The 26,439-nt window shown below is 51.8% G+C and overlaps 2 protein-coding genes, 1 long non-coding RNA gene and 2 other non-coding genes across 7 annotated transcripts in view; 4 read left to right on the top strand and 1 right to left on the bottom strand.

Moving 5' to 3' along the window:
* Positions 1-3,178, bottom strand: part of LOC107498596 — a 42,093-nt gene extending 38,915 nt beyond the window's left edge. For all 3 annotated transcript variants that reach the window (XR_004953274.1, XR_004953272.1, XR_004953273.1), the window contains exons 1-2: positions 2,907-3,178; positions 2,238-2,264 (exon numbers count right to left, since the gene is read on the bottom strand). This is a non-coding gene — a long non-coding RNA (uncharacterized LOC107498596). The remainder of the gene's footprint in view (positions 1-2,237; positions 2,265-2,906) is intronic.
* A 304-nt stretch (positions 3,179-3,482) lies between these two features.
* RPL21 (ribosomal protein L21) lies at positions 3,483-7,629 on the top strand. Its single transcript, XM_016121913.2, has 6 exons — positions 3,483-3,542; positions 5,717-5,795; positions 6,070-6,131; positions 6,643-6,755; positions 7,171-7,321; positions 7,505-7,629. Exons 2-6 carry the CDS (start codon positions 5,729-5,731, stop codon positions 7,592-7,594), a joined length of 483 nt encoding a protein of 160 aa, XP_015977399.1. The 5' UTR covers positions 3,483-3,542; positions 5,717-5,728; the 3' UTR covers positions 7,595-7,629.
* Positions 6,468-6,538, top strand: LOC118609473. Its single transcript, XR_004953450.1, has one exon. It is a non-coding gene; the product is annotated as a small nucleolar RNA SNORD102 (small nucleolar RNA).
* LOC118609482 lies at positions 6,805-6,931 on the top strand. The gene has a single exon (XR_004953458.1). It is a non-coding gene; the product is annotated as a small nucleolar RNA SNORA27 (small nucleolar RNA).
* A 5,499-nt stretch (positions 7,630-13,128) lies between the features above and the next one.
* RASL11A (RAS like family 11 member A) lies at positions 13,129-15,371 on the top strand. The gene is made up of 4 exons (XM_016121915.2): positions 13,129-13,268; positions 13,532-13,588; positions 13,693-13,772; positions 14,650-15,371. Exons 1-4 carry the CDS (start codon positions 13,160-13,162, stop codon positions 15,115-15,117), a joined length of 714 nt encoding a protein of 237 aa, XP_015977401.2. The 5' UTR covers positions 13,129-13,159; the 3' UTR covers positions 15,118-15,371.
* Positions 15,372-26,439: the final 11,068 nt, after the last annotated feature.

Raw genomic sequence — 26,439 nt, forward strand, 5'->3', positions numbered from 1 at the left:
AAAGGCATCCGAACCGGAAAGGAAGAATAAAACTGTCATTACTTGAAGATGACATGAGACTATATATAGAAAACTCTAAAGATTCCACCAAAAACTATAAGAACTATAAATGAATTCAGTAAAGTAGCAGGATACAAAATTAATATTCAGAGATTGTTTGCATTTTATACACCATTAATGAACAATCGAAAAGAGAAATTAAGAAAACAATCTCTTTTACAATTGCATCAAAAAGAAAAAAATACCTAGGAATAAATTTAACCAAAGAAACAAAAGACTCGTACTCAGAAAACTAAAAGTCATTGAAAAAAGTAATGGGAGAAGACATAAATAAATGGAAGATATGCTCATGAATAGAAAGAATTAACATCATTAAAATGTCTGTACTCCCCAAAGCAATCTATAGATCAATGCAATCCCTATCAAAATACCAATGACATTTTTAAGAAAACTAGAATGATCCTAAAATGTATATGAAACCATAAAATACCCTGATAGACAAAGCAATATTGAGAAAGAGGAGCAAAGCTGGAGGTATCCTGCTACTTGATATCAAAGTATACTGCAAAGCTATAGTAATCAAAACAACATGGTATCGGCATGAAAACAGATACATAGATCAATGGAACAGAATAGGGAGCCCAGAAATAAATCCACACCTATATGAGAACGGAGGCAAAAATATACAATGGGATAAAGAAAGATAGTCTCTCCAATGTTGGGAAAACTGGGAAGATGCATGCAAAAAAATACAAAACTAGATTACTTCTGTACACCACACACAAAAATAAACTCAAAATGAACTACAGATTTAAATGTAAGACCTGAAACCATTAAACTCCTACAGAAAAAATTGGCAACAAAACTCTTTGACATTGCTCTTAGCGATATTTTCTTGGATATGTCTCTACCGCAAATACAACAAAAGCGAAATAAAGAAATGGGCTATGTTAAACTAAAAAATTTTTACCACAAAGGAAACCATTAACAAAACAAAAAGGGAACCTGCTGAATGGGAGAAGTTACTTGCAAACAATACACCCTACACCCCACCCTACACCCGATAAGGGATTGATATCCAAAACACATAAAGAATAAAGAACTCATACAGTTCAACATCAAAAGAACAAAAGATCCAATTTAAACATGGGCTGAGGGCATGAAAAGACGTATCCTCCAAAAAGACATACGAATGGCCCAGAGACATACGAAAAGATGTTCAACATCACTAATCATCAGAGAAATGCAATGATATATCACCTCAATGATATATCACCTCACAATGTGGGAAAGACGATCATCAATAAATCAACAAATAACAAGTGTTGGTGAGGATGTGGAGAAAAAGGAACTTTCGTGCACCATTAGTGGGGTTGGAAATTGACACAGCCACTATGAGAAAGTCTGAAGGTTCCTCAAAAAATAAACATAGAACTACCATGTGGCCCAGAAATTCCACTTCTGGGTATTTATATTCATCCAAAGAAATCCAGACACTAATTTGAAAAGATACATGCATCGCTACGCGCACTGCAGCATTATTTACAATAGTCAAGTTCTGGAAGGAACCTAAGCGGATGAACGGATAAAGAAAAGGTGCAACATTCATGCAAATGGTATAGTATTCACCTATAAAAAAGAATGAAATCTTGCCATTTGCAACAACACGGCCAGAACTAGAGGGCATTATGTTAAGTGAAATAAGTCAGACAAAGAAAGACAAATACCATATGATTTCACTTATACGTGGAATCTCAAAAATAAAATAAATGAACAAAGCAGAAACAAACTCAAAGATATGCAGAGCAAATTGATGGTTGCCAGATGGGAGGGAAATTGGGGAGATGGGTGTAAAGGCGAGGGGAGTAAGAAGCTTAGTTTGCCAGTTATCAAAATAGCCACGGGGATGTAAAGTACATCACAGGAAATATTGTCAATAATATTGTAATAAGTACGCACGGAGTGAGACGGTACTAGATTTATCAAGGTTATCATTTCATAAGTTATATAAATGTCTAATCACTATGTTGTACATCTGAAACTAACATATGTCAACTGTAATTGAAAAATAAATTTTAAAAATGGTAATATATACAGTTACAAGAAAAACATCATACAAATTCCCTTATTGAGGCATCCTACAAAGTACCTGACCAGTAGTCATCAAAATTGTCAAGGTCATCAAAAACATGGAAAGTCTGAGAAAATGCCACAGCGTAAGGAGACATGATAACTACCTGGAATGTGGTGTCCTGGATGAAATCCTGGAACAGAAAAAGGATGTTATAAAAGTTAAGGAAATCTGAATAAACAAGGAACCTTAGTTAGCAATCATGTATGACACTGGTTTATTAATTTTTACAAATAATGTTAAGATGTTATTAACAGCAAAACTTAGGAGCCAAGTAAAAGAATTCTCTGTACTACTTTCTCAATTTTTAAATAAATTTAAAACTACTCTAGAAAAACTCTATTAAGATAATACATATTACAAAGTACAACAAATAACAGAATCCTCTGTATAGTCAATATCTAGCTTTTAAATATCAAGTTAAAGCCTTCCTTGTACCTTTCAGAGTTCTCCCTCTACCAGACATGACCACTTTCCTAAATTTGCTTTTTACCCTCTTGTATTTGACTTTCCTGACATATACATTTATACCTAAGCAACACACGGTGTTGTCTTAAAATTGTATGCATATAAATCGTGATACTACGGATATTCTACACCACCCTCTTGTGCCCCGTCTCATTTCTGGGTTCAGTCTTAACTTAGTGGTTTATACTATTCCATCACGTGGATATCCCATAGTGTCCTTGTTTACTGTTTCCAATTTTTCGCTTCTATAGTCATATTGCTGCTATATACATCTGTCTACATATCAAAGTTTCTATACGATATAGACCTTGGAAGGAACGCTGGGATTTAGTAGTTAAACATTTGCAGTTTCACTGCTTTTTGCTCGACTGCTTTCCAAAGTGGTCGCAACATTTACGCACCTACCGGCAGGTGCTTAGTATGCTCTGACGCGTTTGGGGAAAAAAATAAAACTTTTGAGAAGACATGCGAATTGGATAATGTTCTTGCCTTAACTATAGTTTGAATTCTGTGCCCATGCGGTCATTTCTACAACCAGCCAACCAGAATCAAGGAGCATTGTGAAACACCGCCACGCCAAAGCACCAACCTCTCTCAGCCGCGCGACGACGCAGACACGCCCACTTCCGGCGTCACCTCTGACGCACGGGCGGACGTCGGCACGCTCGAAATGATGGCGCCATGTTGGCGCCCTTGAAAGGCCCTTTCCGGGCTGTCTGTCAAGATCCAAGTATCAGCTTATGTTGATATATCGCCTATTTTTCATAAGGAAGGAAAGTATTTTGAGAGTCTTTCCTTGTTTTGGGGACGCGCTGCTACCCCCGGGGGAGACGCTTTGAGGTCGCTTTTTGCTCAGGCACTGCCGTGGGCAGCCCGCGGGCCCTTGTAAGGCGGTCGCCGCGGCCCCGCCTCCTCCTTTTCGGCCGGAATCGCCATCTTCCAGGTAGGTGGTGCGCGTGGCTGCCGGGCGCCCCTCGTTCTGCAAACCCGCGTTCCCGCCCTGTGGCCGCTGCGCTAGTGCCCTGGGGCCCGAGCGAGACGGTCTAGACGGCCTGGGTCCCACCAGCCTGGGCGCTGGAGCCATGTGCGTCCAGACTGGGAGCGGCGTGCGCTGGGCCGTGGCTGCGGGCCGCGCGCGGCCCGGCGGCGATTTCGCGGCTCTGCGGGGCCCCGGCTGGAGAAGAGCGGAGTCGCTCGGGAACGGAGTTCGGGGTGATTGTGTCCCCGCGGCTTCCACTCTCCCATGCATCCGGGTTCCACTCGGACAGGCTCTATGGGGCCGCGCGTGGCTCGAGGCCCTTCGAAGTCCTTCCGTTGTGGCGTCTTTACCTCTGATCCCGGGTTGCGATCTCGGGGTCGTGGGATCGGTTTTAAAACCGACTGCAGCTTTCATCCCCGGTGGGGCCTGGTTGCGTGTGAAAGTCCTCGTTCATGGACGAAAAACGGAGTAGTTGCCCGCCGTGTGGACCGGATGACGGACCACGGACCGTTCGTGGATGGTGCGTGACACGACATCCGGCTGTCTTTAATTTTGGCCCGGCATCGCAGTTGGACAGCGGGGAAATACCGTCAGTTCGCCACAGACCTTGCTTTGTTAATGATAGTGCAACTTGAGGATTCCCGTATAGCTTTATGTCCGGTTTAGACTTTTAGGGGAGAAGTTAGTGAACAGCCAGTTAATCGTCGTTTCTCGTCTTTTTGTCTAGTTTGTAGAGAGTATCTTCCGCTCTCAAGAGTTGAGCAAACCGAAGATTGTACCCCATAATGGGTCTCATTTTTGGAAGTAGGAATCCGTCAGTGATACTTACTTTTAAACATTCATTCTTTTTTATTTGATGAAATGAATTCCTAAGTCGGGAAGAATGGCTCAGTGCAAGGAGCATGTGCTCTGGATACAGAAATAATTCATTTCTGATTATGCCTCTTCCTGACCAAGTGACTTGCTTCTCCTTGTTTATGAACTTAACACAAGTTTATTTGAAATTAATAGAGATTCTGAGGATTAAAACAGTACCTGGCACTTAATAGACCTTAAACGCTTTTTAAAAGTAAAAGATGCATTTGTTATGACAGTGGTTTGACTTTGGTGGGGGTAGGTGACACATTCTTGTGCCCCCTTGCCACACAAATTACATGAAAAAGGTATTTTGGTGGGGTCACTTTAAGGAGTGTTAGTGAAGAGACCAATTTACTTTAGAACACTGTCAAGTTAACCCTGACTTCAGTGTGTTTTGCCTTGTTGTAGGAGTAGTAGCCAGCAATGAATGGCAGTTCTGTCTGTCCTTAGATGACACAAAGCAATTGAAACCATTATTTTGATCCTTCGGGAAACAAAGTGAAAGGTTCTCTTCTAAACGCCTGTAGGTGAATTCTTAGTAATAAATTAGCACTTTGCATGTGCTAGGAATCGCTGAGTGCTTTGTAGACATTAAAGTATTAACCCATTTCACAGGTGAGTATCAAGGAATAAATATAGGTCTTCCAGCAAGTAAATGGCAGAACTTATGTCAAAATTAGGCCAATGATGGTCCCTCTCACTCTGCCTCTGAGAGGATACCAGGCTCTGTAGAATGTTAACCCCTTTTCTTATAAACTTAAATGACTCAGAAAATTAGGTCAGTGATTATAAAACCTATTTTTGTAAACAATCATATATGAATAAAGGTAGAGATTTTTGACAGATAATAGAGTCTGTATAAGACAAAAAATTGTAAGGGGTTTAATCCATATGGAAATGCAACGCTGTTTTGTTGATGCTTTCTAACGAATTCCTGTGCCCTTGGCATTCTAGCCTCTTCTACAGATAATGGCGTGGTAGAGGTCCACGTGGAGTTTTTATATTCTAATAGGGAAGGTACTGTTTTGCATTCTAAAATCCATACCTGCCACTTAGGACTTTTAATGTAGAACTTAGGCAGTTTGGGCAAAGATCTTGCCACATTGATGGGTTTTACTCTTTATAAGAAGTAATGGTTGGCGAGCTAGTAGTTTAGATTTGTTTCCTAATTCTGACGTTGCTACTGGAATACAAGCATTTGAAATTATGAGGTTTTTTGGTTAAAAAGACAAATAACAATTTTGTGGTTGTATTTGACCATTAATACTTTCTGGTTTCAGTAATTCACCAAAATGACCAACACAAAGGGAAAGAGGAGAGGCACCCGCTACATGTTCTCTAGACCTTTTAGAAAACATGGTAAGTAGATTTAACCTTTTTGAGAGCAAGCATGGCATTCGTTGGTGTATATTAGTACATTTATGTTGCAGTTTATATAATGTATTAATAACAGCATTAATTATCCAGCACTTACCTAATTTTGTAATAAAAAGCACAAATTTTATATAGTACTTAAATTGTCAACTAGCAAGATTTTAAAATTCACATACCTCAAACGTGTGCAAAGCTAGCGAGGTTAGAGATTCTTTGACTCTTGACGTTTTAATCTTGATACTACCGTTGTTTTTTTAAGGAGTTGTTCCCTTGGCCACATACATGCGAATCTACAAGAAGGGTGATATCGTGGACATCAAAGTAAGTTCCAGAATTGGGGAAACAACATCAGAAATGAGAAAAGTTGGGTTTAATCTAATATTGGAGTTCAAGTACTAGTGTACGTGGATGGTACTTGTTGGCTGCATTTCATCCTAACTGGGAAAAATCCATTCCCTGAGTAAGAGTTCGTAAGAAACAGCTAAAATTTAGTTTTCCTTTGGAAACCAGTTTAACGGCCAGTGGAGAAATTATGAGTTTGTTGCGGTGAAGAGGAATACCTTAGTGCAAAGTTTAATCATCCGTGGAGGTGATAATAAAAAAGAAAAAACAGTGAAAACTTGATGACCGATATTTAAGTGTGTCCTGGCACTCCAGAGCTTAATGATGATCGTCTTTTTGATTGCTGAAAGCAACGTGAAAAATGCATTTCACCGGCTCTGAAAGCTCTCGAGTTGCCATGTAAAAGAAAAGACTCTTAGGAGTGTCTTAGTTACTTTAATAAAAGTCAGGGGAACTTGCCGTCTTCACACTTAACATCCTTTCCTCACAGGGAATGGGCACTGTGCAAAAAGGCATGCCCCACAAATGCTACCACGGCAAAACCGGGAGAGTCTACAACGTCACCCAGCATGCAGTTGGCATTGTCGTAAACAAACAGGTCAAGTAAGTAGCATCACGGTTCTTTTGCGGCTAATTAGCATTCCCTCGCACCCACCCCCTTTTCACTTTGCCAATTGGACTTATGTCTCTATTGGTCATTCAAGTGGGGCAAAGGAAATAACCTTTTAAAACTCAAGCAAACTGGGTGTTTGTCTTGTACCCTGTCAGAGGAAACAGATCGAAATAGACTTATTGGAAAGTCTTACGGGACTTGGTATTCCAGTTTTCAGAGGCTAAGTGTAATAAGTTGTCAGTTTTATTAGCATTCTGGTTCTGGTTAAATTTTGCATCGTGGGATCTGACACCTTATCCTGTCTGTGGGTAAAAGGTTCATGGTTTAATAAATGAAATTCCCAAGAGTCTTGAATTTTGGTTATATCTCTTATGAGGGATTTATAAGAATTTATCCTTTCTCCAGGGGCAAGATTCTTGCCAAGAGAATTAATGTGCGTATTGAGCATATTAAGCACTCAAAGAGCCGAGATAGCTTCCTGAAACGTGTGAAGGAAAATGATCAAAAAAAGAAGGAAGCCAAAGAAAAAGGTACCTGGGTTCAGCTGAAGCGCCAGGTGAGTGCTCGACAAAGTGTAACTCGCTTGATCTTGGAACTTGAAAACTGCTGCTCAGTGGTAATTTTATATGAAAGTTAGTGAAGTTAGACTTGAATACACGTTATTTTGTTGGTTCTGAGACCACTTCGAAATGGAGTCACGGGACTTTATATAATTCTTCCGTCGTCTTTTTTTTAACAGCCTGCTCCCCCCAGAGAAGCGCACTTCGTGAGAACCAATGGAAAGGAACCCGAGCTGCTGGAGCCCATTCCCTACGAATTCATGGCATGATAGGTTTAAAAGGAAATAAAATCAAAGACCGCTAATGAGTATGTGTCCCCTTCCTCCAGAGAAACAGCGAAAGAAAACCGACCGTCCTCATTCACTGGGTGATGTCATTACTATTCAGATTGAGTGTGTTTTTCTTTCTGAAAGACAGCGGAGTAGTTTGCTGTGCAACAGTGTGTGGGCCGTTGGTTAGGAAACTGCATCTGTTGCATTACAGTTAAAGGTCAGAGAAAGGTGGTCACTCGGAATTATGTCATAAGTAGCTGTATATTAAGGATTGGGAGCTTGCCTTTGAAGCCCGCTACTTTAAAATAATTTTAAAGTCGCGTGTTCTTCGTGCGTTAACATTTGTTTCCGCCTTTCATGGAACACGACTCAGAAAATAATAGTGTCTGTGATAATTCGGAACTAGAATACCATTTTTATTTCAGCCGGGGTTAGACATTTATATATAGCCATTAGCATGATGTATGGCATTCTGAGCACTTTATGCTATTTACTCAAATCTTGGAGTAAGTGATGTTTTATTCCTTTACGTAAAGGAGGCCGAGGCACAGTTAACTTGCCCAAGGTGACACACGCGCAGAGACCCCGGCCCCAGGGATCTGGCTCCATCGTCAGGCCTTAGTCCCAAGTGTCATGTCGCCTTGTGTCAGTGGGAACATTTTAAAGCTACTTTGTATAGTGAGCACATCTGGTTATTCAGTTGCTTCCTGGGTATTTTTACTTGGACGTGGCAAAAATCTTCATAGTCAAAGGGGGTCGGCCACATCCCATCCTACCTGCTTTCAGTGTTCTGTGATAGCTATCGCTGTGGCGTGTCGACTTACATTCTTTTAACACTAACAGATTCAAGGATAAGAACCTGTTTTTCGTAACAGGTAAACACCCAGTGCTGGTGGCCGTCAGTTTTACCCGGTGAAGTCATGGGTCTGTTTTCAAACCCAGCAAACCTGGCTTTGCATCTCGCTGAATGCTGAACATAACTCGTTATTAGCTGCCCTTAAAGGTTGGCATCTGGTGGCGAGTTGTGTTTTAAACATGGTCGTATTGGTTTTACCGCCGCCACAGGAAGCACCGAGGAAGCCCTGTCGCGGCAGCTGGTGGTCCTGTTCTGCATTCCCCAGAGCTTGCCGATGGCACCGCTGGGCCCAGATGGAGTCATTTTACATTCGCGTTCCTCACCGCGTCTTTTAAAATTGGTTCCCAAATATTTCAGCCATTTCTATTCCTATCCCTTCAGTCAACATTTTAATTTTTCCTTTAAACATGACTTGAAAGGACCCTCATGGCTTGTCCCCCTGGAGTCTCCAATTTTTTCCAAGGCTGTATCCTGGCTTTCTATGAGAAGAAAGCACATTCCTTGTTCTTTTTTTCTACATAATACTTAGTGCTACCGGATGTGTATTGGAGGGATTTGAGTTTATCCATCTGTATCAATGAGAAGTTAGGGAATATGCTACCTACTGGGGGGCGGAGGAGGGTTAAGGGAGGCAAATGACCATTAAGATTACAGTCCAGGAGAAGCAGTTAGGTCCAAGCCCCATGTGAAGGTAAGGCGCCACACGTGGTAGGGCAGCGGGGGGCGGGGTGCTGACAGGGCTCCTGTTTCGGCGCCGTCTTTACCCTGATGATTCCCAGTCTCGTCCTTGACCTTTCCACTTGTCGTTTCAGCTAGAGACTAATAAAGACAATGAGCAGCTTGTCCTCTCGTGGCTTCATTTCCTAGTCTGCCTCCACCACTGATGAAACGCCTCAAAAGTGTACCGAACACTTGCTAATCGAGACATTTTCAGCTTCGCTTTATCTCCCTCAGTGTTGGGCAGCCGCGTCTCCGAGGCTTCTGCCATTATACTCACCCAGCTCCTCCATGCCCGCTAGCGTAGCGTTTCCTCTAGGATGGAAAAAAAATATTCAAATGTAAACAATTCCTAAAATACAAGGTACGTTTATCTTTTGAACATGAGATGTAAAACAATTTTATTTGGAATATGAGTGTTTATGGCATCTCTGTCCCAGCCCCATTTAAAGGGAAGAAGGAAGTCGATATTTTCTATGCAAAAAGTCAATAGACAAGTTGCTTGGTGATGAATGACGACAGGGAGGCAGCGTCTGTAGCTGTCACTGCCGATGGAAAGTGTGCCGCGCGCTGGACAAGCAGCCAGCCAGCGTCCTGCGATGGGATTCTTTTCAAATAGCGGAGGTACCCGGTGAAGAGCAGTTGACTGGCCATCTCGAAGCCCCCAGTGGAAAAGGCACAGGAAACGCTCTCATGCATCTCCCTAGCAAGGTCGGAATTTGTGGAAATCATTTCAATGGGGGAAAATGCAGTGGCGTCCTCTTCACTGTGTCTAGGACGTGAGGTGAGGTTAGTAACCGAAGTGAAGATGTGCCTGGATATTTTGCTCTTCCCGAGAGAAGTTCAGATTAATCGCTGATGGGAAATAACCTGTTCCACTTGCTTTGTCGTAAAGAACAATAAATGATAATTTACTGCGGGGATGTCTGTGAAGACGGGAGTGTTTTACACTTTTCTGTCTGTGTAACATCCCAGCACTTAGCCGTGCAGAGAGTAGATTTTAAATAATTTTGACTTGAAATAAAGTAGAGAGCAGGCAGAGGACAGACGCACATAACTTTTCTAGGAAAATACTGAGAGGCGGAGTCTCGAGTGTCCAGTAATGGCAACATTCAAGGAGTTGGGGGATACAGGAAAGGTAACTGATAATGGCTGATGGGTGGTGGTGGGAGGGACATTCTTGAACTAGAGGACCCTTGGCAGTTTCCCTCAGGGCTAAAATCAAGTTTATTTGGCCGGCAAAGGGTTAATAATGGCTTCCCAAGCCTGGTGATGTTTGTACATTTCCAAGTCCTGTCCTTTCCACTCTAGAATAACACCCACGGATTTGTGTATCCGGTCTGCGCCTACACATTTCTATTATCTTTCTAAAACGCATTTCTATTTTTCTAAAAGGACTTGAGCACGCCTGTTCCGTTAGCTTTACATAACGACACAAAGAGATCCAAACGAAATAACAACCATTTACGCAAGGCTATTTATAAGTCCACAGCTAAGTAACATGTTGCCTGCATTAAAAAGTCATGGATTATCTTGTGTATTTGCAAATGCAAAGAGATTTCAAGGAGGATGGAGTAACGTGTTGAGCTCTAAGCAAAGGTGCAATGTAAATAAATGCGAGATTGAGCCAAGAAAGGCTCTTTTCCCTTGAAAGTTCTGCACTTAAACCCTGGGACAGTGAGGGTATCTGTGGCACGTTCCATCTCCAACTGCGGAGCAGAGACCCCCTTTCCCATTCCTTGATTTTTAACAGCAGCAATGCGTCTGGCCCCTGTGGAGGAGGTGTGTGTTCAAGCTCGTTATGCTAATCTCGTCTTCGTTAGATGCCCGGATAAACTATCAGCTTCTCAGTCTTGGCCAGTGAGATGGGAGAGGAAGTCTGCTGGGGTCTTCTGCGAATTATTTCCTAATAGAGACAAAGGAAGAGAGTCCCTCCCTCCCCTCCTGCCTGAATGAGGACTTGATGTTTGGTGAGGCCGGAGCCATTTTGCATGCGGGAAGGACTGGCCAAGAGAACTGAGAGACAGCCACCCGGCCCCCTGTCACGGCACTGCTCGAGGACCCCTGGGACCTAATAGTGTGACAGTTCTGTGACTATTAACTCGTTATGGCACCTTTTCCTCAGTCAGGGGAGCTGAATTTTAACGGGAGGGCCTGGCCCTGTGACCGACCACGGCCCATGTAGCTGATACCTGGCAGATCTCCAGACATCTCGTGGGACACTTGCTCCTGAAAGGTGGTTCTCAGAACCAAGAAATCGGGGTAGTGGTTACACGTGATTTCTGTCTTTTCCAGTTCACACGGCAAAGACATCATCATTCATCCGTTTGTTCATTCAGAAAGGCAGCGAACATTTAATCGGGACCTCGTGAGTCCTATGTACCAGTATGTGCTGTCTACTGAGGACACAAGCTAGAGTCCCTGCCCTCCTGGTGACAAGTGAGACGAACAGCCCACCAGAGAGTAGTGACAGTCGAGTGCTGCCGAGGGTGCCCTGAGCATAACTGGGAGATGGGGGTGTGGCCGGCAGCGGTGGTCAGAGGCAGCTTCCCCAGGGGAGGAATGGGTAACCTGGTCACCATCTACTCAGGATCATTCAGGGTCCTTCAATTGAGAACTGAGAGCCTCGGGGGTGGGGAAGGAACCCCAAGAAATGCTGGAATGTAGCCACGAACCCTTGTGAAGTGGGAGCAGCTGAGTCAAGGACGACTCGGGTCGCTGGGCTGCCGGGTGGGTGGAGGCACGCTTGTCACCGTGGGCAGCCGCAAAGATGGACCCCATTCCCTAGCCTCTCTGCACCCCAGCCCTTTCCAGGGTGTCTGCCTCTCCCCAGCTCCCCCTCCCAGGGACTGGCGTGTCTTTCACCACTTGAATTCAGAGTGTGGCGACTTGCTCTGGCCAAAGGCACAGCAGAGCCGATAGGTTCCCCCTCCCGGCCTCGGCCTCCAGAGTCCTTTTCCCTCGGAACCCTCCCCAGCCACCATGAGAACACACCTTGGCCAACCTGCTGGATGAAGAGAGTCGTGTGACCCAGTCACGGCCCCTCCCCATCCCAGCTGCCTGCGGGACGATGCCCCGCCGCACACCTGCCATCTCTCCGCTGGTGCCTGAAAGAGCCCAGCCAAGACCCGCCGAGCCTGGCCTAGAGCAGGATAACCCCGCGTTGACCTTCCGATTTGTGAGCGACGAGGAGGCATTAGCGGTTTAAGCCAACTGGTTTTGTGCAGTTTGTGCCCCGATTCAACAGCCAGGAGAGAGGAAGGGGCGAGGAAGGGCGGGGGAGGGGCTGTAAATAAGGAGCTGGACGTGGGAGGCCGGGACGCGGAGGGTCCAGAAGCACGAGGGTCTCCCACCCTGCGAGGACCAAACTGCGCGGCTCCGCCCTCCCGCGGTGGGCCCCGAGCCTGCAGTCTATGCCCTGTCACCCCTCCTCCCCGGTCCCCACCAAACAACTGCCCGCGGACGGAAGGCTCGAGTGTCCACTAACGGCTCAATCCAAGCAGGGGCGGCGAGATGCAAGCAGCTAGTGCCCCGAGGGGCCCTGAGAGACGTGGGCCCGGGTCACGGCGGCTGCCAGCTCCCTTACACTGGCAGCAAGGCGGGGCCCTTTCCCCCGTCCCCCCTTTCCCCCGTCCCCCCTTTCCCCCTGGCAACGCCACCCCTCGCGCCCGGGGCCGCACAAAGGAATCTCTCCTCCCGCTGCCGCGGGGGCGTCGGCCCGAGGGCGCCCCCCTCTCCTCGCGTGCCCCCCGCTCCTGAGCCCGGCCCAGGTTCACGCCCCGGTCCAGCGCCCGCGGGCGGCGTCTGCGCGGCGGGGGCGGCGGCCCGGGAAGGCGGGCCCGGGGGCCGCGCGGTCCCCGAGCCGAGCGCGCCGGGCGGGGCGGCCGGGAGGAGGCGGCGCCTCCCGCACGCGGGGCCCTTAAAAGCGCCCGCGGCGACAGCGCGGCGGTCCCCGCGCCCGGCTCGCGCGCTGCCCGCGGCCGCCCGGCATGTCCGCGCACCTGCTGCTCGCGCCCATCCCCGAGGCCGCCTCGGACGCCCTGCTCCCCAGGGGCGTCAAGCTGGCCGTGCTGGGCGCCGGCCGCGTGGGCAAGAGCGGTGAGTGCGCGCGGCGGGGACGGCGCGGGGCGGCGGGGACCCCGGACCGGCCCGCGCGCCCGGCTCCCCGCGGGCCCCCCGGGCGCCGCAGGTGCGCCGCGCACCTGCCGGAGACCCGGGGCCGGGGCGGCAGGTCGCGCCCCCGCGGGCGTCCCCGCCTCCGCCGAAGGCTCGGGGTCCCCCGCCCTCTGGGTCCCCGGGAGGGTCGGGGCGTAGCCGCCTCGTCCGAGCCCTTCGGCTGATCCCCCCGTTTGCCTCCGCAGCCATGATCGTGCGCTTCCTCACCAAGAGATTCATCGGCGACTACGAGCCCAACACAGGTGAGCGCGGCGCGCGCCCCCGGCGCCCGCGGCGGGGGCTCCCCACCCCTCCTCCGCGAGGACGGGGTCGAGGTTTTAAAAGCAGACTCCCCTCCGTTCTCCAGGCAAGTTGTATTCACGGCTCGTCTCGGTCGAGGGCGACCAGCTGTCCTTGCAAATCCAGGACACCCCCGGGGGAATGCAGGTAAGGACGCGTCGGCTTCCCGCGGGGGCGGAGGGTGCGGATGGGGGGGCGACGTGTCTAAACGCGCCTGTCGTGCGTTTAGATGGAGTAGGGGGCTCGGGCCAGTCAGCGGGGAGTTAGAGACCCTCCCGGGGGTTGGGGGCCGCGGAGGCGGGTGGTTAGAGGCAGCTTCCCCCTTGCGCGCCACCTTGGGGACAGGGAGAGACGCTTAACTTCCTGCAAGGCTATTAGGGCATCGCTCCTGGGGTGGGTCTTGTCACTTCTTTGAGCGGCTCGGCCACCGGACCAGTAACAAAATGGGGTGGGGTCCCGGAGGGCGCCAGCTCCCCTAGCGAGGACGGCCCAGCGCCCTCTCTGCCTCTTGCCTGGAGCCAGTAACGGCCGTCAGACAACCCCTGGGCCACCCGTCAGCGCTGTCGCTTGATTAACAGGTTACTCTCGCCCTCCCTTCTGGCGGGGGGAGGTCTTGTGGAAGAACAGAAAGAATCTGTTTCTGTAACATTCTCAAGAAGGACATGCTAAAAATATTTTTGTTGGTTTTGGGAATAGATGTTTATCTTGGCTTATGTTCAAAGTTTTGTTTATTCTCAGTTAGTTCTTTAAAAATTGCCACATGCTGATTCGAAAGTTCTCAAGGAAGGCATGCTTCCTTCGGCCCCCAATTCATCAGAGACTACCTGCTAAGCCAGGGCCTCAAAAGCAACACGTTGGTAACTTCTCATAAAATAACCCAGGCAGGGAGGGAGCTCACGCGAACGTCCGCTCTTTCTCCATCAAAAGCTTCCTCTGCATAAGCTGGGTGGCATCTGAAAACGGCATTTAGCAATGTGATTTGGAGCCCTCTCCCACGGGAGGGTTTCCTTGATCCCTTCCTCAGGTCCCAGACAGCCTGACGCAGGTGGTCGACACCCTGTCCAAGTGCGTGCAGTGGGCAGAGGGCTTCCTGCTGGTCTACTCCATCACAGACTACGAGAGCTACCAGTCCATCCGCCCCCTGTACCAGCACATCCGGAAGGTCCACCCTGACTCGAAGGCCCCCGTTGTCATCGTGGGCAACAAGGGGGACCTCCTGCATGCCCGGCAGGTGCAGACCGATGACGGCGTCCAGCTGGCCGACGAGCTGGGCAGCCTGTTCCTCGAAATCTCCACCAGCGAAAACTATGAAGACGTCTGCGATGTGTTTCAGCATCTCTGCAAGGAAGTGAGCAAGCTGCACGGGCCCGGCGGGGAGAGGAGGAGGGTGTCCATCATCCCCCGGCCCCGCTCTCCCAACATGCAGGACCTGAAGAGGCGCTTCAAGCAGGCCCTGTCTTACAAAGCCAAAGCCCCCTCCGCTCTGGGGTGAGCCTGTCGGACAGACCGGCTCCTCCCTACTTGGCATTTGTGCAGCTGAGAAGACTGGGGGTTCCCCCCTTTTTAATCACACATTCAGAGTTTATTTTTTATACAGACTACATGGGTTTGCAAGTCTCTGTGTAAATTCGGTGATTGCCTAGAAGTCGCATAGTTCTGTTTTGTTTTGTTTTGTTTTTAATAAAAGATTCTTTTTTTACTGTAACTGCCAACCACTTTTCCATTAAAGGCAAAATGGCAACATTAGGCCTCGTTTCTTAAATGTCTTTTTATAGAAGTCATACTTGCGCCAGAGCCCAGAGCTGCTCCGTGCTTGCCCTCAGTCTGAACTCCGATTGGTGTCTCTCTGTCGAGAGGGGTTTAAGTAGACGGAATCCGCTGTGGGAGAAAGAAAACTATGTGGAGGAGGAAAGAAATGTGAGTAACGGCAGGATGTCTTTAATTAGGGCACTTCGGCACAGGCACGAAATTGCCACCATGTGATTTTTCAAGGAAAGGAGTTCATCGTGTACTGATGCTCAAAAGTTGCAGACATAAATTTATCATGTATTGGTGCAAGTGGAAGTTTATCCTGCCCACCCTTATTTAAAAAAACAGCAACAAAAAAAAAAAAATCCTCTTTTCCCTGCATTTCGCATTTCTTACCTCCGCAAGCGCACTCGGTCATCCAGGAGTCCATCTTTCCTCTGTGTCTCTGGCCCTCACATTCTGCAGGGCGTGTGATCTGTCACGTCTGACTCCGATTTTCTCCAGGGCATCACTCTGCCTCAGTTCATCACTCTTGCCTGTCTTTGCAGCTCTTGCCAAGGCTGGCAAGCAAGAGTCGAGGCAAGAATGACACTCCTCTAATTCTTTCCTCACGCCAGAACGGCCTTACCCAAACCAAGCCCAATCATTTGATTTCCGTGATTGGAAATCCTCAGCCGGCTTCCCTGGATGTGCTGGATGAGATGTAAATGAGGCATGGCATCGAGATAATGCCTTACCTCTCCAGCCTCATCATCGCCTTCTGCCAAGACATACCTATCTGTGTGTGTATACATGCACACACACACACACACACGCACACACACGCACACCTGATAGTCCCTTCCAGCTGAACAGTCTGCCTTTCTCAGCGTACGCGAAGCTCTTCCCCGACTCCCTGCCTGGGCACAAACTCTTCCCTCTGCCTTGAATATTGTCACCTGCTCTCCACCTTAACCATGGCTAACTCGTCTTCCAAGACCCACAAGGCACACACTACACTAAGGGTCCGGGTGTCTTCCCTGAGTGTTCCTCTACCCCTGTCACGTTTGTATTGTGACCCAGCCATGTCACGGGGGCTACTCGCCACCTCCTTGGGAAGGAGCAATGCTCCAGGGCAGTGACTGCAGTTTACGGCTTTGCATGCCAAGCCGCTAGCCCAGTGCTTGCCCACGGAGTGGTCGGTTTTCAGTAACTACCTGACAGAGAATGAGTGAATGTATTATGTATCGGTGCCAAGGGACAATAATGGGAGATTATGGCAGCGCAGCTTGTCACTCGTACAGAGCAAAGACAGAAGAGGTTCCGAGCAGCTAGGGAGCCTTTATTAGCAGTGGCACACAGTGGCGCAGGCGGTGTCTGGCCTTCGCAGACCATTACCCTGCCTTCCCAGGACACCTCTGTCTAGACCTACGCGGATCACGTCCCTTTTGTCCATCCTCAAGGGGCATCTACCTGTGCAAATGGCTATGAAGGAATCAGAAATGAGATAATTTGTTCTAAAGGAGTGTCCAAACAGCGACGGAAAAATATTATTTTAGATGCCATTATCTTTTAAAAAGTGCCTGATTCTCCTTGCTGGTTCGCATACCCTCAGAACGCCGGGAGTGCTTTCTAACATCATCCGCATCTCGCTTCCCAGGACATCTTAACACGGTGGGCGTGGACTCGAGACCCACCGCCCCTTCGAATCACTGTTATGCCCACAGCGGCCGGATGCCACCCAGGAGCTGAGATCAAATATCCCACGGAAAAAAAGTTAAATCATAAGGTGACAGCTAAAGAACAGTATGAGAGATGTCCCAAGGCAGCCTCTAATCAAGTTCCAAGAGTTCCAAGTGGGGACAGGAAGTAGAGGACAGGAAGTACCCTGGAGCTCTCCAGAGGAGAGTGCACTGTGGGCCGATGGAGTCAGAAGTGAGTCAAAGGGCAGCTCCAGAGGGAGTGACAGCCCTTAGGGGCGCAGGCAGGCCGGGAGCCAGGCACTGTATCATTCCAGTCCTCAGCGTCACTGATAACCGCACTCCAAGGCTGCATATCTTCCTTCATTCCCTGGTCCCCAGAACCGGCCCGACACAGGACCTGGCTCCCGGGTCTCAGAGGGCCTTCAATGCCTGCTATCTCCTTCTGGGCCTCCTGCTGATGACAGCAGGGTCTCTTGGGGGTCGGGTGCTTGGGGGACATCAGGAAGGCTCCTGGGATGGCAGCCTTGGAGCTGGAGGAGAGGATCAGGGAGTCGTCAGGGCGGGAGCTGCTGGACTTGTGTGTAGGGAAGAGGATCTGAGCTTTGGGCTTGACTGCACGTGCAGGCTTCCCTTAGAGAGGAGGCCCAGCCCAGGAGCCCACCTCCCTCCCCTCAGGGGTGAGGGGGGCAGGGCTGTGGGCTTCTCTTGCTGAAACAGAAGCTGAAAACTCAGGTGGGTGTGAGAGGCCGGTGTCTACAAATTTTTACCTGGTAGTTTTGCCTGACCTCTGAGTGTCAGCATGGGGGGCGGGGAGGGCGGGTCACAACCGCCCTGGGGAGGGAGGTGGAGCTGCAGGTCCCTGCTCCTGCCTTAAGACCCCTCCCCTCATTCCAGCTCTGTCTTTGAAAGCCCCAGGTGTCCACTGGTCGCTGCTCCCCCAGTCAAGGCGTGGTCTCATTCCTCTCTAAAACCGCAGAATGATCTAATTAACGTGCCTGTCAGTGCAGTTCGGGGAAATCGTTGGGATCCAAGGAGCTAAATTGTACATTCTGCAAGTGTTCTGTGCTTCATGCACCAATCGTGAAAAGCAGACTCGAATAATGGAAAAACAAATCAATTCTAACAGAAGAAAATAAATTTGTTTTGCTCGTGTTTGGAACGGAAGTTCCTAAGTTTATTAATATCTACTGGGAGAAATTAAGTCAAAAGAAATTAAAATAAATAACTACGGAAGGCGACAGTAAACAAAAGAGCAAATAGGAAAGGCAAGGTGATGGTTACATCACGAATTTGGGGCTCAACTAGCTTTTTTCCCGTTGTATGTGTTGCAATTTTAAGTCCTCATTACGCAAAGTTATCGATTCAAATTTGTGACGACGCAAAGATATTTTGTATGAGCAATAATTTATTCTTACCATTTCGATCTGTCTCCAAAGGGTGAAATATTTTGAGAGACTTCATTAAAATCAACCTTCAACTGCTTTGATGCCCAATAAGATAGATGTGACATAGGAAAAAAAACACACAAACAAACCATTATTTTCCAAACATCGATGAGTTAGCTAGGGCTCTAGGAAAAATTAACTGATGTGAACGATGACTCATCTGCAATAGCAAAACAGTTTTCAGCATACAGAGTAGAAATTTGCCCACCCTAGAGAAAAATGTAGTCGGTCCTCCTGAACTTCTCCACCCAGTAGAAAACCAGCTCCACGAGGAAGGGATCGGTCTCCCTTTTCAGCTCCATAGCTCCTGTTAGAGTGTCTGAAACAAACCAGGATTGACAAAACTATTTGCTAAGCCGAACCCTTAGAGAAATGGAGAAGTCTGTACCGACACTCACGAGGGCTCGCGAGTGCAATGGGGTCCCTCGGTCCCATCGTCAGGGGTGGCTGAACCAAACAGGTGCCGTGGCTTTCGAGCTCCCCCCTGTCTTTAGAAAGACCACCACAAGAGCGATTTGCACGATTTCAAGTCATTTTTTGAGAACCTGCCTCGTGCAAAGCCTTGCGTTCCATGCCGTTGGTGGCCCCGCAGAAGGTCTGCAAGATGAATGACGGCTTTGATCCCAACCTGACCGGTGCTGACAAAATTGGCTGAGGCTGCAGATCACAGCAAAGCAGGGGAGCGAAGGCAAATTCCCCGAGGAGTGCGAAAGCCGCCTCGTGAAGGAAGGGACACTTTCTTATTCCACAAGTTGTCAAGGACCGTTTCTTTTGGGCAGGATTATGTTGGGTTCAGGATTAATGAGTTAAATTTGCGAGCTATTTCCTGCCATTTCTTACTGACATTCTCAATTTAAATCAGAGGAACATTGTGAACCGCAAGGCTTACTCATGTAAACAGATTTCGCCTGGAAATACTGACATGGATTTTTAACTGGAAAAACAGGGAAGTTTCAGGAGCCCTGATGATGGACAACGGGTGGATACTAATCAGTCTTAAGGAGGCAGCAACGTATGGGTTGATCAGGCTCAAACCCCGTTTTGCCGTTGATGGAGGTGGGCGTGTGATCTCGGGCACGGTGTACTGTATGTTTTTTGTCTTAAATAGAGACAATACTCCCCACCGGGCAGAGCATGACGTATGCGAGGTGCCTGGCAGGTTGTAATTGTCTTACTGTTTTTGTAAAGGCAGGTTGGTACTTTGTAAAGCGGTTTTGGGAAATGGAGTGCTTCTTGAGCTTCCTGTAAAAGGTACAGTAGTTGCTTTGAAAGACTGACTTTCCCCATTTCACATCTGGGAAAAAGAGCGTGTGCCGGGGATCAGTTACTCCTTCAGCAATAATACCTAACAATTACTGATCCTTTGCTACGTACCGGGACCACGAACTGTTTTAATAGTCTTTCAAGGTCGAACCATCACCACTCTCGGCTTCCAGAGGAGGAAACGGAGGCTCGGAGATGTCACCCACAGGCCTAGAGCCACCTAATCCAGGGAACCAGGAGTCCTGGCTCCAGGAAGAGACAAGGATCCCCTTCGGCTCAGGGCCACCCCCCTGGGCAGGCCTGCGCACGCCAACGCATTTGGGAAAAGCGAAGGCTCTGTTGCTTGGTATTTGAGGTGTGGCGAGGACTCGGCGTCCTAAGGTACTCCCTGAGGGGCACTGAGGCCGGAAGTTTCATGTTTGGAGCTTTCTAGAAACAGCCTGCTGACCCAAGGGGAAGTCAGACTTGCAGAGGACAGCAGGAATGCGAAAGCAGGCGGGGGGGGGGGGGGGGGGGCCGGGGCTTGGCGCGTAAGCAGGGAGGCTGGGCGCGGGTGGGCGGAGCTTATGGTGGGTGGAGCTTCGGGTGGGCGGGGCTCCAGGGTGGGCGGGGCTTCGTGCTGCCTCCCCAGCACCACCTGGCAGACCGCGCTGCCCAGGGATGGGGCCCTTCCCAGACTCACCATTTTGAAAGCAGTGGTGGGGTGGGGGCCAGTGGGCAGGAGATGGGGGTGGTGGGCACTACCCAACAGCCCTGGGGGATTCAGGCCAACTCCGTGCGGGAGGCAGGTTAGCGCCTTGTGGGGGAGGGGAGTGGCTGAGCGTCCGCGGGGGTAGGGGTGGGAGGGGGTCGAATGATTTAGTGGCGAGGGGAAAGATGCCAGAAGCTGCAACTCACGGTACACGCTTGGGAGCCTCCCGCGCCCAACTCGATCAGGTGCAGGACAGAAGAATGTGTGTGCATGTGCGTGCGTGTGCGTGGGGGGGCGGGGTGTGAGCACGCGTGCGTACAGGGGGGGGGCGGTGCGGAGACAGGGAACGGGTTCAGGGTTTAAAAAGAACGGCAGGTGAATTTCCCCAGATGAGGAAATTCTGGAGATGCAGCCACGAGGTTTGAGGGGCCATCGTCGGGGGGGGGGGGGGGGGGTAGGCAGCTGTGTGTGAGTCACACGATTTGTAGCATAAGAAATAGTAAAACTAGTAACAACGACAGCTAGCTACCGCGGTTATTGGATATTCGCTATCGTAATGCCGCGTGTTTACCGGTCTATTTATTCTCTAGACAAATAGAACCAACGAGATGTTCTGTGCATAAAGAGATTCGTTGTAAGGAAGTGGGTCCCGCGGTGATGGAGGCTGAGAAGGCCCAAGGTCTGCAGTTGACAAGTTGGGCCTCGGAGAGCCGATGGCACAGGTGCGGTCCCAAAGCTGGCACAGTGGAGCCCCCAGAAGAGCCAGGGTTTCAGCTGGACCCCAAAGGCAGGAAGAGACCCATGTCCCTCCAAGGCAGTGAGGCCGGGGCTCCCTCACTCGAGGCAGGGCCGGCCTTTCCGTCCTGTGCAGTCCTTCGACTGACTGGACGAGGCCCACCCCCGAAAGAGGGGAATCTGCTTTATTTACTTGGTTTCCTGACTCGAATGTCAATCTCATGCCAACACAGCACACAGACCACCCCCAGCACAAATCACAGCAAGGTCTTGTGCCTTGGCGGGGTGTGGTCAGACTAAAGAACAATTCTATGGTCAAGGTCATCCCTGTTTGTGACCTCGAGGAGCTTAAAATGAAGGAAATGGAAGATGTGGAAATTCCTGAGCTTGGGTCCTCCCGCCGCTGATGTCAGAATTGCTGGGTGTCGTGGCCCCGGCTGGGCTTCCGTCGGTGTCTGTCCGTGGGCTCTGGTCCCCTCTAGGCTGCCCGGGCGGGGAGGGCATCTGAAAATCAGCCTCGGCTCTGCCCACTTGGGCTTGTCGCAGTCTGCGCGTGAGTGGAGGTGGACCGGATAGCGGATCGTTATTTTGAACGTGGCTCAGTCATCTCACCCCCGGGGCCCTCAAATTCCTCATTTATGACACAAGAGATTCGGATTACATTAGCGGTCCACGAAACCTAGTGTGTGGTAGAACCACCTGGGGTTCTCCTGCCCCGCCCCCTCAGCCCCGCAGACCCTGATACAGCAGCTCCAGGCGGGCCCCATGCGGAATGGTACCTAAAATCTGTCGCGTCCTTGTCACGTGCCGGACACTGCTCTAACGGGCTTTTCTGTGCGCTAACTTGCTTTGTCTTGCGATGATCCCAGGAGGCACGTAGTGTTGTCATCCCCACGTCACGGATGTGCAAACGGAGGCACGCCGCAGCCCCAGGTGACAAAGTGGGGGAGGGGAAGGGCCGAGACGCAGGCCGGGCCTTGGCCGCAGGTCCCGTGCGTCTGTCCCGAAGGGCCCCGTCTGCGCAGAGCTCCGAGGGCTCGTTCCAGGGCTGAGGTGACCGCCCTCTTCACAGAGCAGGTGCTTTGGTTTGGCTGGTGTGTGGGGTCCAGGTGGGGGCGAGGACAGTCTGCAAACCGGCGGACTGTGAAAAGCGTAGTGGCCTGCTGAGACAGGGTGGGCTTCCGTCCTGCAGGCCACAGAGCCCTCGGCGGGGGCTGAGGGAGCACAAGCGTGAGCTGGGGACCCGGAGCCCGTGGCCGTTTCGAGAGTCCGCCAGGCCGGAGGACGGACGGGAGGCGGTGGGTGCAGGTGGAATGACCGGAAAGCAGAGGCCACAGGAAAGAGGTTTATAGAGAAGGAGATGATGGGAAGAAACGAAGCGTTGTTTACAGGGCCCTGGACAGAGGGCGGGGTGGAGGAGGAGGCCGATCTGGAGATGGGCAGGTGCCTCGGGGAGAGGGGGCCCCCTGCGCAGAGTCCCCAGGTCTTTCGAATGCGAGTGCCGTGGCAGCTGGCCATTTCTCTGGGCGAGCAGCCACTCCTTTGCTCCATGCCCCAGGCGGAAAATGGCGACCCTTTCCCAAGCTTCCCATTACTGTTTCTCGGGCAAAAACTCAGAATCCCATGAGCAAGCAAGACGGGGTCTCCTGCCTGGCCGTTTCGGACAGCAAGGCCCTCGCTCACTCGGAGGACACAGCGGCCCTGGACCCCTCTGGTCCTCTCAAACTCCCCGTGGAAGGGGCGGTTTGGCAGGACGCAGACCCCTCTCTCGATTGTCCCCATCCCCAGCGAACGTTCGGAAGCCAACATGTTTCCTTGCGATTCTATGTTAGGGACGCCTACGGGGAGGGTTTCACCACAGACCCTGACTCTGGTCTCAGTTGCTCCCGGGCCCCTGCGTGAGCCCCCTGGGGTCCCTCCCCCATCCTGCACGAGCAATGATCCCCACCCCGTGAAGGGTACACAAACAAAACCATCCCACCGGTGACAGGTGGCAGTCAGCTCTCTGTACCCACGCTGGCATGCAAAGCAGAGCGCCCGCCGGAGGGGTCGGAACCCAGAGCTACAGCCCGTCCTCGGGCTCGTCCGCCCTTGCTCCTTGATCTCCTCGGGCGGCTCCGAGCCCGTGGAAGGCGAAGGGCAGAGGGCCAGGCGGAGCCCTCCGCTCTGGGACACAATCGAATCTCACCTGCCCTTCTAGACCGGCAGCTCGCGTCTCCCTGGCATTCCCCTCTCCCGGTTGACACCTTGTCTGCTCATCGTCCCTACATAGGCTTCGTCTTTCCTGCTGCCTGGCCCTCACCCTTACGTTCCTTCAGCCTGATTTTTTCCCCTGCGGGTCAAGATCTTAGCCTGTCTGCAAGGGCAGACTCGGCTGCTGCTTGCTTCCTGCGGGTGCCTCTCACCTGCTCACCCCTCCGTCCTGAGCGCCCGGCTCCTCGTAGGTGCTTGGTCGATGCTCGAGGAGTGAGTACATGGAGGAAGAAACGACGGAACGTTCATTGCTTCTCACGCGCTTCATGGCCCCGATTAGAGTCATGGGACATTCGAGCACAAGTGGTCTGGGGGGCATCCAGTCCCCGGGACGGCCGATGGTCGTCGGAGGTCGGACGACGTTGAGTTTTACATGTCTTGTTCTCGGCTCGGAAGCGGGAGACCGAGATACGCTGCCCCGGGCTACTTGTCCTTGACCCTTCTGCTTTCCGCAGACAAGGCCGTGGTCCTGCTGACGCCAAATGGGTTCTGGAGCCGGAAGGCTGATGTTTGTAAATATTCCTTTAAGTGGAGCATTCGGCGTAGGGGCTGTTTGTATAAACCCCTGAAGAGCGTTGAGAGCCCAGCGTAACACGACCATGGCAGAGGGCAAGACCGAGCTGCTCGGACCCAGGACGGCTCCCTCACATGGTCAGCGCCCGCCCCCCCCCCCGTCGCCTCCTCCCTCCGGTCCCCCCCCCCCACCCCGAGCCACCGCATGGCTTTGGAGGGCTCCGAGAAGCTGCACTGGGTCACCCCCACGGTCGAGCCTAGTTTCTGTAGCCGCGGAGAACTGCGTTGGCCACTCACAGCGGTGCGGGTGCGCCCTCCAGAAACGATGCCCCCCGTCGGGGGCGGAATGACGTCCCCTCAAATTCATATGCTGAAACCCTAACCGCCCAGCACCTCAGAATGTGACTATTTGGAGAGAGGGGGCCTTTACAGAGGTAATTAGGTTAAATGAGGTCATACGGGGGGCCCTAAGCCAATGCGACCGGTGCCCTCACGAGAAGGGGACACTTGGACACAGATTCACGCAGGGGGACTGGCTCGTGCAGATGCAGGGGCTGGGGAAGCAGCCATCGAGGAGAGAGGCCTCCGGGTACACCGGCCCTGCCGTTACTTCGACCTCAGGCGTCCAGCCTTCGGGGACTGTGGCGGACGCTCTGTGGTTTAAGCCCCTCGGTCTGAGGTCCCTTGTCACGGCGGCCCGAGGAGGCGAGAGCTGCTTCCGCGAGGTTTGCTGCGGAGCGGCACATTCAGGTCACCTCGTCGAGACCCGCGGGCGGGCAGCCGCCCTCCCCGGCCCCCAGCTCGCGACCTGGAAGGTCTCACGCTGGCGGTGGAGGAGGCTGCGAAGGGTCTCGCAAACGCCAGCGGCCCCCGTGGAGGTCGGGATCCGCGCCTCCGCCTCTCTGTGGTACCCTCGGCACCTCCTAGAGCGTGAGGCTCAGGCGCCTGGCGAGTTCTGGTCGGTCAGCCGAAGACGGCGACAGGAAAGGGGTGCTCCTTGCTCATTTGCCGTCTCGCCGTAGGGGCCCCGGCTTGTGTGGGGCCATCCTCCTCCTTCCGGGGTGTGGCCGGCCAACGCAGTCCCTTCTGGGCACGGGTCCCACCTCCATCCGGCGAGGTGGGGAGCTCCGTGTCCAGGGGCCTGTCACAGCGTCAGCCCTGGATTTTTGCGGGCGCGTCGCCTGCCCCGGTCGACTTGGTTTCCTCGCCTGCGAACGGCGGTGTCGGCTCGGGCCGTGTTCGAAACGCCTTCCAGCTCCAGCGTCTAGGATCCGCCCCCCGCATCCGTCAGCGTGCGTTCGGGTAAACGCTTGGCTCCAGCTGCCTTCGCGGGCCGCAGGAACACTTACGACCGCACACGAGGGCGCGCCCAGAAGCTGCCCCCGGTCCGTGCTGCTGTCCTCGACGCCAGCCTCATTACTCGCTTGGTTCTCTGCTTCGGCGGCCCGAGGCTGTTGGGGTTTCGCGTCAATCAGGACTGGGCCTCTTTGCCACGTCGTGGAGCGTGTGCTTCCTCGGTCGGACCGGGCCAGCTGAGACACGTGCCGACCCCCGTCATCCACGGCGAATGTCAAGGGTGCCTGGGCCGATCGGCCTGGGGCGGACCGGACCAATGCTTCTCCCGCCTCCCTCGGCACACACGGTACGGCTCCCGACTTATAGTCTGAGAAAACGACGTTGGCTTTTCCCTTGCAGGGAGTGTAAGTCAGGCCTGGAGGAAGGGCGTGTGAGCTCACCGCCTCCTGCGTTCTGGGGCGTGGGCCCCGGAGCCGTGAGCGGCGTCCAAGCCCAAGGCCAGGCCCGTGGCTCCCACACGGCCGTGCGGTGCCGTCTCGTGGGGACGCCTGGCTGCTCCGCCTACGTGGCTGTGTGTCCTGCTCTGCTCCGCGCCGCCCTGGCCGGCCCTGCCCGCGCCAGACCCTCACGGAGCCGGGCCCTTCCTTGCCTGCTCCCTGGGATCCCTCGGGGGCCACGCCTCCTGCTGGGATCGGCTGGTCTCGGGTCCCTGCCTCTGGTGACATGGTGTCCCCAACACCAGGGCAGCGGGGGGACAGCCGGTGCCCCGAGCCTCCTGTTTGCCCTCGCCGGCTGAGCAGTCTGGTCTGCCGCTGGGAACAGCCTCTTCCAGTGCTGCCGGAAGGCTCGGCTGACGAGGACGGTGATTCGGGCTGATTTCCTCGAGGTTTGGAACAGGCCGAGCGCATCTGAACGGTTCTGCCTGCTCCTCCCCTGGGTGTCAGAGCCCGGGGGTCTGTCGAAGCGGATTTAGCACGTGCACGGAAGCAGTTGCCGGTAGACAGACCTCCGGTGGTTCCCAGGACAGACGGAGCCCATCAGAGGGGACGGAGCTCTGCGCGGCCGATGACGGGTCTCTCAGGAGGCGAGCGGGAGCCTGGGGTGTCCCGGGAGACTTCCCTCACACACACGGCCGCAGTGGGAGCAATGACAGAGAGAAAGAGCTAGGCCTTAGGGTCAAACAGGCA

This window comes from Rousettus aegyptiacus, unplaced genomic scaffold (genome assembly GCF_014176215.1).
Source record: "Rousettus aegyptiacus isolate mRouAeg1 unplaced genomic scaffold, mRouAeg1.p scaffold_m13_p_11, whole genome shotgun sequence".
In the NCBI taxonomy this organism is placed as follows: Eukaryota; Metazoa; Chordata; class Mammalia; order Chiroptera; family Pteropodidae; genus Rousettus; species Rousettus aegyptiacus.